General features: G+C 44.7%; 1 protein-coding gene across 2 annotated transcripts in view; it reads left to right on the top strand.

Moving 5' to 3' along the window:
* Window positions 1-8,923: 8,923 nt before the first annotated feature.
* LOC138064278 (atrial natriuretic peptide receptor 3-like) overlaps window positions 8,924-20,001 on the top strand; it is a 49,496-nt gene continuing 38,418 nt past the window's right edge. For both annotated transcript variants that reach the window (XM_068926058.1, XM_068926060.1), the window contains exons 1-2: window positions 8,924-9,621; window positions 15,060-15,182. In XM_068926058.1, coding sequence (XP_068782159.1) covers window positions 8,925-9,621; window positions 15,060-15,182 — 820 coding nt within the window. In that variant the 5' untranslated portion in view covers window position 8,924. The remainder of the gene's footprint in view (window positions 9,622-15,059; window positions 15,183-20,001) is intronic.

Raw genomic sequence — 20,001 nt, forward strand, 5'->3', positions numbered from 1 at the left:
ACCTCTGGGACAGCAGATATAAACGGGACCCAAACTTCAGAATAATTTTCAGCAGCTGTGGTGGCAGAAAAGGTAGCATTGCTTGAGTGAAAGAGGTGACCAAAGGAAAGCAGAGGAATACCAAGCAGCCTTCCTCAGGAACTGGAGGAATCAAAGGAAATATGAACCTCTGTGAGAGGAAAAAAAGTAAAGAATGCATAGGAGAGATGTTGAAATAGAGAGAGAAAGCAGAATGGATCTTCCTGAGAGGGATGCGGAAAGAAACATAAAGCCATTAATCAGTGACTAAGACTTAGATGACAGCTGATTAGGCATTTGCAAAAGAGAACTATGATGATCTAGAAATACACTTGATGTGTGAAAAGCACAGAAGAGGAGGTATTAATTATGGGATTTCCTCAGAGACAGGGGGAAGGAATGATAATCAGCAACAGTAAAATTCAGACCTACTGTAAGAATAATCTTTTTGACTGAGATAAATGAATGAAGCATCTCAAGGAAAGTAACAGCTGACCATTTGCTAAGGACTGTTGAAACTGTCTTGAATTACAGTAGATAGGGCCTTCTTCAGCTCCAGCCTGCACTATCCAGAAGAGTATCTGGGTGCCTATTCCATTTTTAGTTTTTATTTCTGTATGAATTCAGTTTAGATCTTAGCTAAAACAGTTACATAACACTTCTGAACTGTAGATGGCTAATGATAACTTGAAAGAGCCCCCCACTTACAGTCATCTCTGATGTCAATTCTGAGTTGTATGCCTTTTGCAAGAAAGAAGATGTATGTAAACATAAACACAATGTCAATAAGCAGTAAGAAAAAAAGATGAAAAATAAATACATACACTTCAGTCACTTGGGATTTTTTTACAGAATTTAGTCAGGAACTCACCACATTAAAAATCTTCATAGATTTGTATTGTCCTTCATGATGTCTATGGCTATAATGAGTGTATTTGCTGCTATAATCTTCAAAATTGAGTTAGTCGTTTATCTAGGCAATAAATTAAATGGTAAGTTAAATTAGAGAAAATTCTTTAAATAGGAAACATACGGTTTTTATTGTTATTTGAGTGCAAATTTCTGAATTAGGATTTAGATGCTTTCATAGAGACTACAAATATTTTCCGTTCATCAAACTATGCTCTGACCATACAGTAGACCACTGCTTGGCTTTCTCTTGCACCTAGATCTTGATACCTTGTAAATCAGTCCTTCATCTGAGTCTTACAGCATGGCTGAAAATTGCACAAGAACAGTCTTATCTGTATAGCTTCAGCTCTTCAAGCTGCCAACCTGGCTAGGAACTAGAATCTGAATGCTTCACTAAGTTGTGCTACTAGTAACAGTGGTAGACACTATGCAGCTCTTCTTATCTGGACTCAGTTTGGTGTTCCCACATTAATCTGTTGAAACTTTACATAAAACAGGCAAAACAACTACTACCTCTTCCCACATAGAGGTATGCGAAATGACTTCTTACTGTATCTGGCTTGATATCTGATCAAATATTATACAGTACCAATACACCCAATAATTAAGTCGGTGTTTTTCAGCTGCAGGGTGAAAAGTTACCTGGTTCCTTTTTCACTTTCTTTTGAACTCAATTTAAGGACAATTCCTAGCAGTCAGAGTGCTGTGCTAAACAACACCCTTCCAAAAGAAGAAATGGGTGGTCAAGACAAGAACTAGTTTTAAAACAGAGCCGTGTCCTTCTATGAAAGCATTCATTACATGCATTTTTTCCATGTAAGGGCATACGATTTCTGCTGATAGCGGAGAAAGAGATGTGATGAGCTTGGAGACCCTTTTCAAATCTGTGTTCTCAAAAAAGACTCTGACTCTCACTCGCCTGCTTGCTCTCTCTCTCTCTCTCTATCCCCCTCTCTTTCTCATTTTGGGAAGGGACAACATAAGGAAAGGGTACTTTATAAGATTATACTTTTTCAAATAATGCAATTTAAAGTTTGCTTTCTAAATATTTATCTCATCTCTGAAAGTACTTGGAAAATCAAAGGAAGTGCTGGGATGCTTTGCTTGAATTGAAAAAATTCAAAAAGTCTTTATTCTTAGAAACAAAAGGTATATCTGCAGTCCTGCTGTCAACTTGTGATCAGTACTTCTTGCGGTAGAGTTCAGTGGAACCACACATATGCTGTAAAAGAAAAACGAGTAATGTAAGTAATACCTGCTGTGTTTAAAGTTGCATTTCACCCCATATTATATGTTGTCTGGGATGGCAGGCAGAGGACAAGAGGTATTATTCTTTGCACTCCTTGAACAGCCATCACAGCAAGTTTAATCTTCATTATTTATGGAAGAGAAAGGAAAGATAGTTTTGCTCTGTGAAAATCCAGTGCTTCCAAGGAGTAAACTTGTAGAGCCCAAGTAAAGTTAGTGGAGTCTGGCGATCTGACCTCTTGCATCTGTGGAGCTACAGTTTGTTTACTGGAGGCACCTCTTGCAGCTGTTTAGGATATGGGTCCCCTTTTTATAGTGTGGTTGTCCACTTGTGACGTGGGTTATGATCAGCCAGTCATTTATTACAAATTTCCTCTTTGTCTTTGAGTGAAGCGTGCAAGCGTTGAACTGTTCCTCAGTGTTTGTCCACGTTGTCTGGCTGTCCGTTGGCACCGGTTCGACACTGTGCAATCTCTTCTGCAGTGCAACACAGACACACAAGAGCCACATGCCAAATTTTGTGGTGAGAATTCAGTGAGTCACGTCTGAATGGTGTTCTTGGCTTTTATTGGCAGCTAATTACCTCCAAAGTCGAAGCTAACAACCGAAGCTCAACTGGTTCTTTTTAATAAGGCTGTACTAACAAATGAGTCTATGTTTTCAAGTTGGCCTCTGAATTCTTACACCTTTCCTTGCTCTGCTGCATGTTGTCAGTAGAATTTCAGAGTCTGTGGATGCTGAACTGAGATTATTTGACCTCAACAGATATACATCTATACCTAATAATAAGACTGAATTCTCCCTAGCCCAGTCTTATAATTTAAATACCATGCAAGTATAGCATAATTTCTTATTATTAATCAGAACTTTTAAAAAAATTGGTTCAAATTAAATGCTGCCCAAGCTGAGTATAACACGTAAGGATTAGTTCCTGTTACCCAGGCTGTTTTTTCTGTGAAGCATATGAAATGCTTTTTGGAAATCTATGGTTGGGCATGGGCAAGAATCACCATGCCCAGCTGACTCTGGAGCTTGTCTTGGAGAACTGCCAGCACGGCGGTGTCTCAGGTGGATGCAGAAGAATCCGTCCAGCTTTCCTCTGGGCTATACAAAGAAAACAACAGGATCAGACTTCCTAATGTTACTTCTGGTGCCTTCACCCAACACAGCCTGGAGCAGCTGGAGCCCCCCAAAGACTGAAGAAAATACCTTCATCCCTGTGAAGCTGTGTGTGTGCATCTGGGTCACAGCTAAGGTAGAGGGTTGGAGTGGAAAGAAGGCTTGGTCACTCTGGGTGGACAGTGCAGGTACAAGGTGATAAGCAAGTTGCAAGGGGATGGTGCATACATAGGGCAGATGAAATCTTCTTGGCTGTAAGCTGTTACCCTTTTGCAGGCCTGTGCTCTGCTTGTAGGAACATCAGTCTTTCGGATCTCAGAATTTGCATCTGGTTAAATGCAAGCACGTTTTTCATGCCCCTGCCCCTCACATACAGGTGACCGATCACCCCCCCCCCCCCCCCCCCAGATTTGAAGGGCTGAATTCAAAATGAAGTTGCCAGGATTTGTTATGGGGGTAAGACAATAACTATTTCCTTAACTTCTTGAGAAATGGCCAAGATTTTCTGCCTAAATTTAGAAGAACAAAAAGCAGCCTAGGGTAGACCCACATCATGGAAACTTGAGCCCAAGCAGTTAATATTGGGCTAAAATTATAAGCAACTGAAAACATTGTCATTTCATGCATAATGACCGTACATAATACCATTACATAATCAACAATATCAGGCAGGCTGATTGACAGGTAGCGCTAACAACACTATTATAGCTGAGGTATGTTATACTTATTGCTGCATTTGCTGAACACTACGGGTCTTTTTTATAGTAACGTCTTTCTTAATGTTCCTTCATTTTGGAGATGAAAGGCATAGGTGTGGCAAAGTTACTGCGGCAGCTGCAGACATGCCTTGACTGCAGAAGTACAGGTCATTATATTTCTCATGAATATTAGTCATAGAAGGGAAAAGAAAAATATACTTTGCAATAATCCCTAAAGCACCTATTTCCATTTGGTACTACAGAAGAGAAATTAACTTCAAATAGAAAGAGAATTTTGTGCACATTGTTCTGTCTTATTTCAAAACGCTTGAAAAGATGATTTCGTCTATTCCTCTTTGAATTTTCAGTATCTCTTCCTGCATTTAGTAGACGATGACCTTCTTGAGACAGGTGACGAGTCAGTAGAAACTGAAAAATACTACATACAATTCCTGGCAATTTTAGCAGCATCATAGAAATGAAAAACTATTTCCCCGTATTTTAAAACCGACATGAATCTTTCTGAGCTAGGCCTACAATTCCTTGGCAATCTATCATATATTTAGATACATTTATTACTAAGGCAGTTTATTGTTGACATAGACTAGGGTAGAGATTAGAAAGGCAACACAGAATATACTTCAGACATGTATTGATGTCTACCTGTGTAAAATAACTAGTAGCTTCAGTAACTTCAGCATCCACGAGCAACCTATTGCATATCTTCAGAATTCTTTTCTATAAAATATGTTAGGGCTGACTTATCCCTGCCATAATGTCAGATAGTTTGATGGGAAAAGGAAGGGGAGAAGAAATGAGGCGACTGGAAGTGTTTCATCAAAGTGCTAAGGAGATATCTCTAGTTTAAGGTCATTAGAGCTGTTCCTGTATGCAGCGAAGCGCAGTGCATCAGGGAGTCTCCAAAGTCTTCGGATGGAAATAAAGACATAGACCCAGTTCCTGTGTTGGGACTGCTCAGGGCACAGACCTGAGACTGTCACAAGGCACATTTGCGGGCTGTGATTTATGCCCGAAGTCAGTCCCAAGGGATTATTCAGGACCATGTTGAAGTTGCTTTAACTCATACTAGTTGCCAATAATCTAATTTTGATAAATCTGGATACGTCCCCAACATGCATATAAGAAATATACAATCACGTCTCTGTAATAATTCTTCTAAACCCAGAGCGGGGCCTCCTAGGACAATTCTGAGAGCAGGGTTTTTCCCTAAGCCATGGCAGCTCTCCAGCATTTTGCCTTGAATGTCATGTCTCTGCAAAGATTTCCTGATTTGTTGTCTTTCACCATACTGCCTCACATTCAATATTACCCTGTAGGTGGGAGGAAACACGGCAAGTACCAATTTTTTACTTTTAGCCCTCTAGTTTTTATGCCATAGAAGAGTGCGTGCTCTTGAAATGCTCCTCAGAAACATAAGCACACCCTGGGAGAACACCCACTAGACTGGTTGGGGGATTTCCAGCTGCTAAGATAGTAAGCAAAATAAGTTCTGCAAACTTTCTAGAACCAGCAAAGTGTTATTGCTGTATGCTCACGTTTTCCGTGTGCAATTTTAATCTGTCATTTTCTAGTTCTTAGAAACGTGCGTACACAGAAGTTGGTGTCAATTAAAGAACAGAATTAAACAGATTCTATAGGACCACTTTTCATTCACTTTTTTAAGAATCAGCTCTGCCCATCTTGAGTTTTCACGCTGCCAGGTTTTCACCTAAAAGCTGTGCAGCATTTTAGTGGAACATAAGTATAGAAAGATAAGACCACAACATGCAAAAATAAACACCAAGATGCGTCATGTGCAATAAGAGCTCCATTATGCGTGCTTCAGAAAAATACAGATTTCCTGAAATAAAAACAAATACATTTCTAGAAAAACGATGATTTTGAAAGTCTGAATGGCAGGATGTATTTGCAGTACAGGCGACATTAAAATATTTCACCTTTTCAACCTCTAGGGGGGACTATGTTTTCAGCAAACCTGTCTGTGAAGAATTTTCTTAATCTACAGCAGGCAGTTCAGGCTGTTAATGCTAGTTGGAGCGAGCCAAGTGATTCTTGATTTGTGCACGTGTTATTTCAGAGGGGAAAAAAGCCTATGTCTGTAGTGACCTTAGCCCTAAAGGGTCAGTCTGAGATCTTTGCTCTTGCTGCAGTGCACGGACAGTCTGCCTGCTACCGATTCAGCACTGCAGGATTTGCTCCTATGAAAAAGCATTAATGTAGCTGGAAAAAAAAAAAAAGTCTGTGGAGAAATGTTGGATTTAAAAGTCTGTGGAGAAATGTTGGATTTATAGCTACGGAAAATCCTGGAACTGAACTAATGATGGGTTGGATTAAGAGATATTTTGAATTGGGATTAAAAGTCCACTTTCATACATAATTTTTTGGCTCAGAAAAATAAATGAATCACAGGCTGGAGTTACTCTTTATAAAATGTCTTTAAGGTGAAGAATTTCTTGATGCTTCGGGGCCTGCAGAGGCATGGTTACTTCCGTAAGGTTGAATGCAATTGCTCATGCAAGTAAGGACCGCATACCGTGGGCCAAATCCTTTTCTAGAAGCATCAAAACTGGTCTTTACCCTTTACTGCTAAATAATACTGGCTCTATGCCCTTTTCCCACATGCTGGCGCCCTGCTTCTCCCACTCTTATTCAGTCCCCGCAGTACTTCACCTCACAAGGAGCAGCCAGTGTGAAGGATGGCAGCCCTGTGATTTATACGCTTACTATCTCTGCCTTCGTGTTTACACAGCTTACACTCAAATAAGACAGCTAGGACAGTATGGAGCTCACACGTAAAATGGAAAAGATATTCTGGTGGGGGAAGGAGGGAATCAAAAGAGATGTTTCCAGATTTCAATGTTGTAAACACATCTGTAGGGTCACCATAAAGCAGTAACTACAAAGGTCAGCATTTCAAAATGTGTCTTAAGAAAATGTTTTTGCAAGCTCTGTGGTGAAGATGGCTGGAGTGTTGTATATTGTAACATTCTGCTTAATCTCGACTATGTTATATGTAGTCATTTACAACAAAAAATGCCTGACATAACTTACAGTACAGGAACATACTAAATGAGCTTCACCAGGGTGGATGTTTATGTGATCTTCAAGAACGCTCTGAAGTTCAATTCAGTAACCAAATAAAAGTACTTTAGAGGCACATTTCTTAGAGAAGCTAGCCATCTATGAATTTCTGAGCTTTATTATTTTATTGAGCTGTATTAGATAAATGATTCCCCCCAAAAGATTTTTTTTTTTGATGATTACTTTTGTACAGAGTATTATCCGGTGTTTTCATTCCACTTCACAGTTGTAATTGCAGATGCACTTCCCAGCTTTCTTTTCTTTTCAATCAAGAAATCGCAAAGCTGAGTGGACGGGTCACCCCGGGAGCCCAGGTTTCCCGTTCAGAGGTTGAATGGTGAAGGCAGCAACAAACCTGAGTTTACACATAACTGCCCTGACAACGACCTTGGCGCTGAACGAAACAAACCCTATCTGTAAAGCAAGGAGCAGTTCACTCACCTTACTAATTCAAACCTGGGACTTTCTGAGTAAGCACAGAACGTGCCGCCGTGCTGCCCTGCCCGGGTTTGAGGGTGCGGACCATTATGGGACACAGAGACATCCACTGAGAGACGTGCCTTAGGATTTCACTGTCAAAAAACATCGGAGATCCCAAAGCCTCTTTCACAAAATATTCCGCGTGTTTCATGCTGGCATTGTTCCTTATTCCAAAAAACGGGTGTCTGTTTTAAATGGATAACACCGAAATCTTAAGCATAGTAGCTTTACAACTGGTAAATAGAGCAGATCAGGGATGCAGTTAACACGCTGCTGTTGGGCAGCCTTGCCAGGACAATTTCAAAAGTTATTTTCCTTTTTCTTTTTTTTTTTTCTCCCCCCTCCCCCCAAGAAAAGCATCTCGGGACAGCCCTTGTCTCCCCTCTTTCACCGGGGAAGCCTCTGCCCCTCGCGGCATCACGTCGCGCCCCGGCGGCTCCAGCGGGCAGGCGGCGGGGCGCAAAGCGGCGCCCGGAGCCCCTCGGGCGGCGGCCGGCGGGCTGCGGGGACCGGGGCCGCCCCCCGAGGGCTGCGATCGCCCCCTTCCCTCCGCCCCCCCCCAGCCCTGCGGAACCCCCCGCCGCCGCCGCTGCCCCCTCTCCCCCCCGCCCCGGCAGCCGCGGGGCATCGCCGGGGCCGCTCCGCGCCGCTCCGCCGCCTCCAGCGCGGCTTGCGCCCCCCCGGCTGGGGCGTCAGCACCGCCCCCCCCCCCTTCCCAACGAAGACAAAAAATTAAAACGAAACGCAGTGGGTTCCTTAATCGCCGGTGTGGAGCCGCTTCTCAGGAAGGCAGCAGCCTAGCAGGGATAAATACATAAATGTATACGCGCAGGTCCGCAAGGACGTGTACATATACTAGCTAAGCCCGGGGCTCGCTCCGTCCGTCCGTCCGTCCGTCCGTCCTGCGCGGCGGTGCGCGGGGGTGCGCGGGGGGCGGGGGCGGGCCGGCGAGCGGCTCCTCCCCGGGCGCAAGCCCGGCCTCGCCGCGCCGTGTGTGCGCCCGCGCTCCCACCCTATTTAAACCGCCGGGCGCGAGCCGCGGAGCGGCACGGGGCACCCCACGGGGGGCGGCGGAGCGCGCGCGCGCGCGGGCGATGCTCCGTCCGTAGCGCCAGCCGGCGGGGGCAGGTTGTTAATTTATTTATTTATTTTTATTTATTTTTTTGCAAAGCACCTGAGCAATAAAAGCACGAAGCGAACAACTCGAGAGGGGAATAAGGAGGGAGCGAGCGAGCGAGCCGGCGGCGCTCGGCCCCCGCCGCGCCGGCCCCGCGTGGCCGTGGGCGCGTGGGCTCGCGGCCAGCGGCGGCGGTGGGGGGGTGGGGGGGGGGGGAAGGAGAGGCCGCGATGCCGCCTTGGCTGCTCGGCGGCCTCTGGTGCGTGCTGGCGGCGCTGGGCGGCTCCGCGGGCGCGGAGTCGGCGGCGGAGGAGGAGAAGGTGATCCGGGTGCTGGTGCTGCTGCCGCAGGACGACTCCTACCTCTTCTCGCTGGGGCGGGTGCGGCCGGCCATCGAGTACGCGGTGCGGAGCCTGCGGGAGAACGGCTCCAGCCTGCCGCCCGGCTACGCCTTCCAGCTCACCTACGAGGACTCGGCGTGCGGCAACCGTGCCCTCTTCAGCCTGGTCGACATGGTGGCCTTGCAGCGCCGCCGCCCCGACCTGCTGCTCGGCCCCGTGTGCGAGTACGCGGCGGCGCCCGTGGCGCGGCTGGCGGCCCACTGGGACGTGCCCATGCTGTCGGCGGGCGCCCTGGCCGCCGGCTTCGGCGCCAAGGGCGGCGAGTACTCGCACCTGACCCGCGTGGCGCCCGCCTACGCCAAGATGGGCGAGATGCTCCTGGCCCTCTTCCGCCACCACCAGTGGAGCCGCGCCACGCTGCTCTACAGCGACAGCAACCCCGAGCGCAGCTGCTACTTCGCCATGGAGGGCGTCCACGTGGTCTTCCAGGAGGAGGCTTTCCACATGGCCGTGCACAGCTTCGACGAGAGCAGCCGCCACCTCGACCTCGACGACGTGGTCCGCGCCCTGCAGGCTGGCGAGCGGGGTGAGTCCGCGGGGCAGGTGGGGATGGGGCGGAGGGGTCTCACCTCCGGTCTCGCTTCACGTTGACGTGAGGCTGGCTGCACTTCTGCTCTCCTCCCGCCCACCGCTCTCCTGGGGCGAGGCCAGGGCTTCAAGGCACGCCAAGCTCGGCTTCATGTCCAAAAACGTCCCTGCCGCCGCTCAGGATCGATGCGGGGACACTGGGCAGGCAGGGCTTTCCAGAAGGGATGTCGCTTCTCTACCTGTTGGGAGAAGGTGGCCACCAGAGTGGGACCAGCTGCCCATGAGTGCAGCCTGCTAATGCTTGCCCTTGCGGGGAGGGGAGGGAGTCGCCCTTGGTGGTTTTTATTAGGATGCTTTGGTGGTGTAACAAGAAATTGGCTTTCTCCCCGGGGTAAGCTGTGACACCAAGACTGAAATCACGTGCGTCCACCCACAGATGCGGAGCAGCAAATCCGTTGCTCGTTCTGTGAGATTGTTTTAAATGACTGTGTGTGAGTTCAAAGGCTGAGCGGAGATGTTTTCTTCTTGCCCTGCTGTGTCTTGCCGTGGCGATCTTTCTCCCCACTGCTGCTATGAGGGGCCCCGTTGAGTGCTTCATGAATAACAAATACATTTTGTGGAAGCGGTCGTGTCAGGGAATGTGTGAACTCTAAACTGTCGAGTGCGTGCAGTAATATTGCCACCAACTGTTAGCAAAACACTGTGGAGATAAATGGCTTGTAAAACTTGTTGGAAAATCACCCCTGGGCTGGATGCATGAAGTAATAAAATGCTTGAAGTACTTTGGAGCGTTTAAAATACATTTAATTACAAATTTGAAATGAGGTCTTGCCAAGTGATGCACAGATATGGGGGCTCATCAAAAAAAGGTATTTTCTGTTAGAGGCTTTACCAGCTATAGATTTCTTTAATAACTTGTGGCAAAAAGGGTGTATTTCAGCAGCGGAATCTTAGAGATCAAGTTAGAGAAAGTCCTTAGCTGTGTTTCAGTAGAGACATAGATGTTAAAAATATTTTATACTCTTCTTACATCCCTAGTTGTAGAATCTTAAAATAGTGTAAAAACTGAGCAGATATAAATCGTGCTCTGTATGGCTGACAGAACTCATGTCACCATGCTGTAGGCTGCAGTGCTTTAACAGTCCAGCTTTGCACTAGTGATGTCATGTTGATGTGAAATTCCTTAATATGCACAGGACCATATTTGTCTAATAACAGATGGATCTTTAATCCTCTTTGTGAAAATACTTAAGCAGGTGCTTGAAATGTACCTTTCCTGTAAGTACTGTTTGGGACAATGTAGTGAATGAAGAGAAAGAAACTTGTAAGTGCTAGAGGAAACCAAGTATGGAAAGATTTTTTTTTTTTTTTAAATCAACCTAAGTTATGTGCATGTTTGCCTTTCCTGATGCTAAGAGCATAAAAATAAGATTATGGCAAGAAAACATAAGTTTTAATACTTAGCCAAAGGGAGCTCTGGCTGTGCTGTTGGATCATGAGTGATGGCTAAAGGCAAGCTCTGCTCTCTATCCCTGTGTCAAGAGCCAGGGCAGAGAGGTTTGCTTTCTACTACACTTAACAACGTCCCAGCTCAACAAAACATTTGAGCTTGGTCTTGCTTTTCAATATCATTCTTTAATTTGCTAATAACTGGGTTAAAGCAGCCCTCTGTGTTACTACTTTCTCCCTTTGTGCATGGGGTGGTCCTCCCCCTCCGTCTCACCTGTTTTCATATGTCCTTTGGTTCATGCTGCTACTGCTAAATGCAGTAAGTGAGACCCTTCCACCTCTGTTTGTGCAGTCCTGACTCTATGGCCTGCCTTGCCTTGCCTTGCGCATCCCTTTTGGCCTAAGTGGTGGTCCTGCTGCCCACAACGCTAAGGCCATCAAAATATCTTATAAGTCATTTATCGTGACAAGGATCCACCATGCACCTTAGCTTACCAGCTTAGATCTTCATTTCTCCTTGGGACTCCTTGAAGGTCACCTGATGGGGTAGTGTGGCTCGTGGGCAAGGTGTTTGTGTGGTGCTATCCAAATTACTTCCTCTCTACTTCTTTTGATCGGTTTTTAGGGCCTACGGTGTCACACCTATGGTGACATTGTCCCATGCTCTGACTCTACACCCTCTCCCTTGCCTGCACAAATGTACAGGCAAGACATCATCTCGTATCCCTGCTGGTGGTGATGCCACCTGGACGGTGGCACTTCCCTTAGCAACAAGGTATAGGAGCAGACTTTAAAACAGATATGGGATGCCTGCTAGAAACTGTCTTCTGGCTCAGAAAGAAGTTGCCCCATCGGATACGAATCTTGCGCTTTGCTAGCCATCTTCTAGCGACTCTGACTGGAGGAGTCTTAAGGTGTGTTACCTGCTCTATGTGACCTGCCATCACCCCTGGCTGGAGCTGCCAGGCCTGCGAGTGTCCCGGGCTGGCCCAGGGGGTTAAATCCCCAACGGATGGGGTTTGCGCAGAGCTGTCAGGGCTGGAGCCTGGGCCCTGGGGTCAGGAGCCAGGGATGCGCTTGGCTGCACGAAGTGTTTGCCAGAAATGCTTGTCCAGGCCCTGGAGCCATTTCAAAAGCCTCAAGCCTTGGAGCCGCAACAAAATCATGATGAAAAATATGGTGATAGAAGTTAACCACCTGTCTTTAATGAATGTCATTAATCACTGAACCTCACTTTTGAAGGCTCATTTTCGCTGCGGTGGTCATGAACCCCACGCTGTGCTTAAACACACCTTTTGTGTAAGGAGGCAAGTGCGTAGCAAAGGGGACACTTACTCCTTTAAGGCTCTCTTCTTACTGGAATTTTTACACTAAGTGTTTGCAGAATGAGTCAATAATCTTTGTCAATAAATTCAAAGTATTAGTATTAGAATTACTTTATGTGTATTTAATACCAGAGGGAAAGCACTGTGTGTGTGCATGTGTACATTTGTATGTATACAGCAGTAATGTACAGATGCAGATTAAGTAAGCATAATTTACATTTTTGGAAGATTGCAAGAGATCTGACCATAGCTAATTTGCCCCAAAATCTTGAAATATGTAATCTTTGCTCTCCTGCTGGGTTAAAAACCACATCCAAATAGTTAATAGTTTCCTTACGTTCCTTCAGAGGCTTACAAAACGTGACTTAATGTATTTTAAAGTAGATTTTTTTTCCTCCATTTTTCTTTATTTCTTTTTTTCCCAAGATCTTTTACTGATGTTAGGGGAATTGCTTTGATTTCCATCTACAGATTATAATTTTATGATAGGTATGAATTATAAAGGCAAGTCAAGGGAGATTTGGGAGGACAGCAAGGAAACATTTCAGAAGGAAATCTCTCACCTATACTGAAATTAGGAACAGGGAGACAAATCCATTCCTGCTGTAAGTCTGGAAAAAATTTGATCCAAATTTTATTACAAGAATTGTTTCTTTTTCTTTTCCTTCATGTTGATACCTCATAATAGTCATGAAATACGTCTTGCTCTGTGACTCTGGAAATTATTATTATTACTCTGCAATAATCAGCTGGACAGAGGTATGCATGGTATAACTTTCCTGAAGTGTGTGGATTTAACAGAATGTGATTTATACCAGGGCCGCATCTGGAACTTTATGCCTGTGATGGCATAAAACCAGAAAAGTGATGGGAGAAGATTCATTGTGTGAGAAAAGATTTGGCCTATTTGGCCTTTTCATTTTTTTTAACAATAACGAACACTTCTAACCAGAGAAGCTGAATGTGGTTCTGATTCAGTTTTATTGTTTGGGTGAAAATATTTGCGTACATTATTGTAGTTTAAGTCCTGCCATGCGTGACAGCATTCCTGGAAATGTGTGTGCAGTTGGTTTTGAATCATTGTTCTGACAAGTTCTCTTATGACTCTGCTATAGCATATAGCCACGAAACGTGCATTGATACAATACTTCACGGCACCATCTGATGTTATAGCTTCATACCCATAGTCCTGTGAATGCATATAAAAGTTGGTGATGTAGAGTGCTCAATGTGGGAGGTATCTACCCACTGTTGAAGGTCAAGCTTGAGATTATCCCTTTTCCTTGCAGAGGGAAGGGGGAACAAGAGGTGGTTTGCCATGCCCAGCGCGTTGGGGAAGTGACCTCTCAAACATCCTTAGATGAACATGGAACAATGCACTGGGGGTCTGCTGCCTCGTGGAGGGGTCTTGCACAGACCAGCTCGCTAGAGTTGATGTGGTAGGGCAGCGGCAGGACGCTGGGCTGCGCAGAGCCTGCAGCTGTCACATGGCAGAGAGCAGACCACCCTGACCTCCCGAGCCCCTGCTGCAGCATCTTTCAGGATGGGACATGGTGAATTTGTCTTGCATGCTTGAGATTGATGGCTCCGGTGCCAGGCAGGCTTTTAGTTGGGTTGTCTGAAGCTCTTTTCACCCTTGAGAATCACTGGCAGCTGTTTGGGCACTTGGTAACAATAGGGCTGTGCCTGCATGGTCTCCTCTCCCCTGCCAGGCAGAAAGTGAGCTGGGCTGCTGTGCTAGAGATCTGCAGTGACGTGGAGGTTGCTGGGAGGGTACCTGGAGGCTTTGTTACCTGAGCTTTGAGTTGTCATTATATGGATCACACTTCTCCATGGAGCGCGTCTGCCGGCTTGTAGATTCCTTTGCAAGACATAAGCCCCTGTTAAGCCTTTGGTCCGTGACAAACAAGGCCTTGTGGCATTTCGTCTTGTAATCGCCTTTTGTCTCCATGCACAACAGGTGGCACTCTCTCCCCCCCCCCCCATTTGTAGCCAACATTTAAGCATCCAGTCAAAGGTAGTTGCCTAAGCTCATTGTATTGTCGGAGAGAAAGTCATCTGCTGGAGAGATTCATATCATTGACCCTAGAAAATTGCCTTAGGATGGAATAAATCAGCTGCAGAGATATTGCTCTCCATTGACTGTGCGGGACCCCTGGTCAAGAAATTTTAGACTAGATGTCTACGCTTGAGGCAGCTGAGGTGTAGGTGAGATGAATCAACATCAAACTGGTCAATGGACTGGAAACTAAAATGGTAATATCACTGCATCATCTTTGTTCCTCATCTTCAGATTGTCTTATCTTCCCTGTGAAGCTGCCAGTGGCTTATTGTTGCAATTAACTTTATGAATATATACAGTTGAACAAATTCAAAGCCAGCTCTTCATTGCATGTTGCAGGAGTAAAATATTATGTCATAGATTTTTTTTTTTGAATCCCTTATCAGAGGAGATAAGGGAGTATAAAGTTGCTCTGTGTTTGGTACCTGTCGTCTTTGGACTCTGGGAAATCAGCTTTATTTGCTAGCTGAGCTGTCCTGTTTGTTGCAACATTAGGAGAACAGTTTGGGTCATTGTCTCTGGCAGCGTACATACTTAACAGACTGTTCTCGAAAGTTCTTGAACTGCATCTTATCTGTATTTTCCATTTTTCTCCACTAGTTGTAATCATGTGTGCCAGCGGTGACACAATCAGGAACATCATGTTAGCTGCTCACCGGCAAGGAATGACCAATGGGGACTATGCTTTCTTCAATATTGAACTCTTCAACAGCTCGTCATATGGTAATGTTTTTGTTCTTCAAGTATGTTGCAAGGTTTTCTGTAAATCTGGTAATGTTTTTAGATTTGTTAGCCTCAAAATATGCCCTACTGAATCTCAGAATACAATACTGTCTCTCCCTTTTATTGTAATTACCTTCTACTTGGGCTATGATATTGCAGGAAAGAAAATAGACATTAATTTTTTATTTAGCTATAGTTACCACTGGGTGGATCACAAGATGTAGCATGACTCTAGTATGGGGATTATTTATTTAGTTAGTTTTAGGGGAAGCAGCATCAAGCAGAGAGGTTGGTCATAGCAGCCAGTTGTCTGCACCTCGCATTGCGTTGTGTGTGCTCAGTTCTAGGTTAGTTGTGCTAAGCCCTGTGATTGCAAATTTTAGGCCAGGAGGACTTGGGGCTCCCTGGTGGGCTGTGGTCCACGCGGCTGGCTGAGAAGAGGCACCAATGATGGCCAGGCCGTGGGCAGAGTTGTCATGCAGGAGCTCCACAGATGAGCTGCAGGACCTGGGTTTCCACCTCTTGTCTCTGCCAGGGATCCATGCGTCTCATTTGTTTCAGCTTTAGATCGCAAACGGATTCTGCAAAAATATTCAGCAGTGTTGCATTGAAGGGGAGATGATGGACGGGACACAAGCAGTCCAGATATACTAAAGTAGGATGGATAAAAGTGATGACTTCACCCCTTATTTTTTAAGGAAAAATGATCAGATTTGTGAAGTTAGAACAAGACTTCAAAAATGTAAATTAAATTCATTTGCTTTTTGAACTATACCCACATTCAGTTACATTTGTTTTTATGGTAGTGCATGGTAGAGACCAAACCTGCTGTCAGCTGTTAACAGCTGTCTCAGTTAAATTAAAGTTAGTACTTGAGCAACGTGCATGTTCACAGTTTTAAACAACTTCGGATTGCTGAAGCTGAGGGAAGTACCTGCCTGAGAACTAGACTTTATTGAAGTGCCAAAGTGCTGGCTTTTGAAAGAGCCGTCTCTTTTGCAGGTGCAGAGAAAATAATTTCCCCCCTGCAGGCTGCCTTAACTAATCCAGTACGATAACAAATTCGTTTAAAATTGAAGACCAAGTAGGAGTTGAAAAAGAAGGAAAACTTATTTTCTTCTTTTAAGGCTCTAAAAAGCTTATGAACATAAGCAAGTGAATATGCAAAAGGATGATGTGTTTTGTTTAATAGGTAAGTTATTCTTAAGTGAAAATCTTTTAAATAAACTTTTGATTATCCGTCTAGGATCTCTGAGATCACTTTACAATAACTAGCCCTCTTTGTCAAAAAGCTCTATGATAAGCATATGTGGTTGTTTGAATACAGAGTTATAGATACTTACAGAAGTACAGATATAGCTACGTATCTCTTAGGTTAGCTAAAGCAGTGCCAAATTCCACCAGCTAATAAGAAAATTACTGAAATAACTAAAAAGTAAAATTACAGAACCAGATCCAAACCAATAGTTCAAATCCAGGTTATGTGTTTGCTGATCTAAATTTGCAGTGATTTCATTCCTTGTGACATAAGTGAAACCATTTGGCCCTAATCAGGACCAGGGTAAAAAGCTGGAGGTTTTACCCATATCATCAGTCACAGAACCCTGAAGTTTCAGCTCTTCTGTAGACCCTAGGAGTTTGGCAGACCTTTTTTTTCTTTTTTTTTTTTTTTTTAAAAAAAAACCACCTGTGCCTAGACACTGCTGATCAGTAACTGCTCCAGCTTCTGGTACTGTCTCGTTACAGCTGAGCTGCTATATTTCATCTCACAGAATGAATGTCAGATGTGATTCATCTGACCGCAGATACAAGTCTGCCTCTGAGCTAGGTTCCCCTTAGGGTCACAGGAGAGAAACAGGCACTCCTGCACAGTGATTCACCTCAACCTTAGATGTCTGAAATGGCTCAGATTAATCATTCCCTAAAGCTCACTATTTCTTTGCCTTGGCTGTAAGCAGATCCTAGGGTGACTAGCTCAGCTCTGGAGGTCTACCAGGGAAGCACCAAAGCTGGCTGGACAAATGCTACCCAAAGTCCTCTTTGAGAACGGAGACCAATGAGTGCAGCAGCTACAGGAGTTGGGACACTGCATTTTGCAATCAGTTCGTGTTCCATGACAGTATTTGCTAGGTGGTTGCAGGAGGCAGTGTTGCACTGGGATGGGTGTCTGCAGTGATGCAGCCACTGGTAGACAGCACTTGTTCAGCCAATTACTGGGCAGCGCTGTGCTGTTCTGGTGGGGGACCTCCACAAGGTGCTGTGCTGGGGGCCACGTATGGCCCATGGTTGTGTGAGGACCTCAGCATTGTCCTCCTTGGGTCGTAGGAAGTCCAGTCTACTTGTAGTTTTTCAAAGTAAATAGTTACAACTGTCTACCTTCTGATATAGTATTGTTAAATTGTGGCATTTCCTAACACTGACAGAATTCTTCAGAAAAAGTTTTTCTCCTTTTTTGTGATTGTGTTTCCCATGAGGAGCAAAATGACTTTATGCAGATGGTCATCACATGCAAAAAGCAAACAAACAGAGAAATGTGGAGAAATTCCCCCTAACTTGCATCTTCCCAGTGTCTTGAGATAGTGGAATTACAAAAGATACATAATCTAAGTCTGTGACTGACAAATCAACATTTCCCCAAACCAAGTTCATGTGACTGTATTTTGTTATTGCCCTCTGTTGTGAATATTTTTAATATTCCAGAAGAGCAGACTTATTAAATGTCAAGGCTGCAACAATTGCAGTTAAGTACTGGAGCAAGACTACATCCCATAAAATTATCCATGAAGGAATTTAAATATGTAAATTATTCTAGGAGCTCTGTTATGCAAGTTTAGCCTCCCTATTCCCACTGTCAGTTTGTTTAAAAATAAGTAGGTATAGTGTACAGGACAGAAATTTATTCACGTTCTACCGGCGCTACCAGTGTTTTGTATGTAACTCCACCCTTTTCAGCCATATCCATTGGTAAATGCAGAGTCATAGCAAAGCCCACGATATTATAATCTTTAGGGTATCCTACTGAAGTGCTGTACCTCTGAAATGCAAGTAACTGGCTGGGGGAGAAGTTTCTGAGCTTCAGTGCTCTGGCAAGGCTTGTGCCCTCTCAAAAGGAAGCCACCCATAGTTACGCTGGTGGCTCAGGTGCCTACCTTCTTTTTCCACATATGGACTGAGCTCTTCAGGTGTTAGCTTTGTCCGTTGAGCTAGGTTTCTCTTGCTGGACGTGCATGTCTGTCTTTTGGAAAGCAGGAACAAGGACAGAGTGCGCATGTTAAAAGGAAGAGTGCTACCACTGACTGTGATCATGTTAGTAGCATGTTCAACTGCGGGATGTTCGTTGCTGTCCAGTGTCAGGTCTGATGAATGGAGTCCTGGCATAAATAATCTTGACCAGTTTATCTTTGAATTGAGGAAAAAAATGCTTAGACCAAGGCAGAAGTGTCTAGAATTTATTCATAAGAGAGCAGAAGAGCTCCAAAAAAAAGCTGGCAAATAAATAAACAAGCAAAGAAGGTCATATATGAATTTTGTAAATATGGCAATCCTTGCCAGTACTGACCTGTGGTAAATAAGGATTTCCTGGGGTTGAAGAGAACTAAAGGGAGTTTCCATTTAACGTGAATCATTCTTAGGGCTTAACTGGAACTGTGCCTTGCCTCCCTTGCTGGGAGTGACGGGAGCTGCCGTAGAGGCAAAAGCAGCATGAGGAAAGAGTTGCTCTCTTGAAGAGCACAGTTCCTTCTTTATTTTCCCTGTGCTCTCTGAGGAAGGAGAGCAATTCCCGAATTGTCTTCAGTGTCCAAAAAAAAAAAAAAAGTCCTAACAGCAGTGTCTGGGTACCAGAGAGGGTGAAACACAGGCTCTGTAATCACCTGCTTTGGGAGGACTTGGGGGTCTGTCCATGAAGTCCCGCCCCCACAGATGCTCAGTGCAGCCTGGAGTGCAGTGCAAGGAGCACTGAAGGTTTGGTGCCTGGGCTCTGTCTCTATTAGCATCTTCTCTCCTAAAGCGTTCACTTCTCTTGGTCCAAACAGCACCATGATTAAGGTCCTTTAACCAAGCAGGATAGCCACATCCTCCCTCATCTCATGGTCCTGCAGGTTACCCTTCAGAACTTAGCATGTTGCACAGTCTTCACTTTTGCACATTTAGCCATGAGTTTTTGTTGTTATTGTTCCAAAAATAAAATGATTGTCTAGCTTTTGCTTGTAAGTATTTAAAGGCACACTGTTTAGGACTACTACTCTTCTAGACCTGCGCTAGGCCCCTCTAGTTATCATTTATGTAGAATAGCACAAAACCTGATCCAGGTCAATGTGAATCTTTCCACTGATCTCATGAAGCTTTGGATCAGAGTCTCCGGATCTGTTAGGGTCAGGCCCCATGAGGCAGAAGGGCTGCTTTTGTTAATTAACAACCAGTCAGCTGTTCTACTTTTAAAAATCTGATTACTCTATTGGTGGTCTGAGTTGAATCATTTCCCTGCTGTGATGCAGAACACATGTAAATACAGCATAGGCAAAATCCCATTTATTTGTAAGTATTTCTCCTCCATTAGGAGCAGGCTTCGTCTGGCAGCCATTGTGCACGTGGCTTTCTCCTTGACTGCTATGGGAGAAGTAACTATACGATCTGGCTCTCGTGCAGGCTGATGATTATGCTATTATATTTTCTGGCGTCTTTCTGACTGCCCAAGACTGAAAAGAGCGTCACTGGGGTGATATGGCACAAAAGCTTTGTGATCAGACCCTCCTTTGCTTGTTCCAAGTTAAATATCTCTGTGTTTGAGATCTGGCATGTTTTTTGCTGGGAGATGTCT

This window comes from Struthio camelus, chromosome W, assembly GCF_040807025.1.
Source record: "Struthio camelus isolate bStrCam1 chromosome W, bStrCam1.hap1, whole genome shotgun sequence".
In the NCBI taxonomy this organism is placed as follows: Eukaryota; Metazoa; Chordata; class Aves; order Struthioniformes; family Struthionidae; genus Struthio; species Struthio camelus.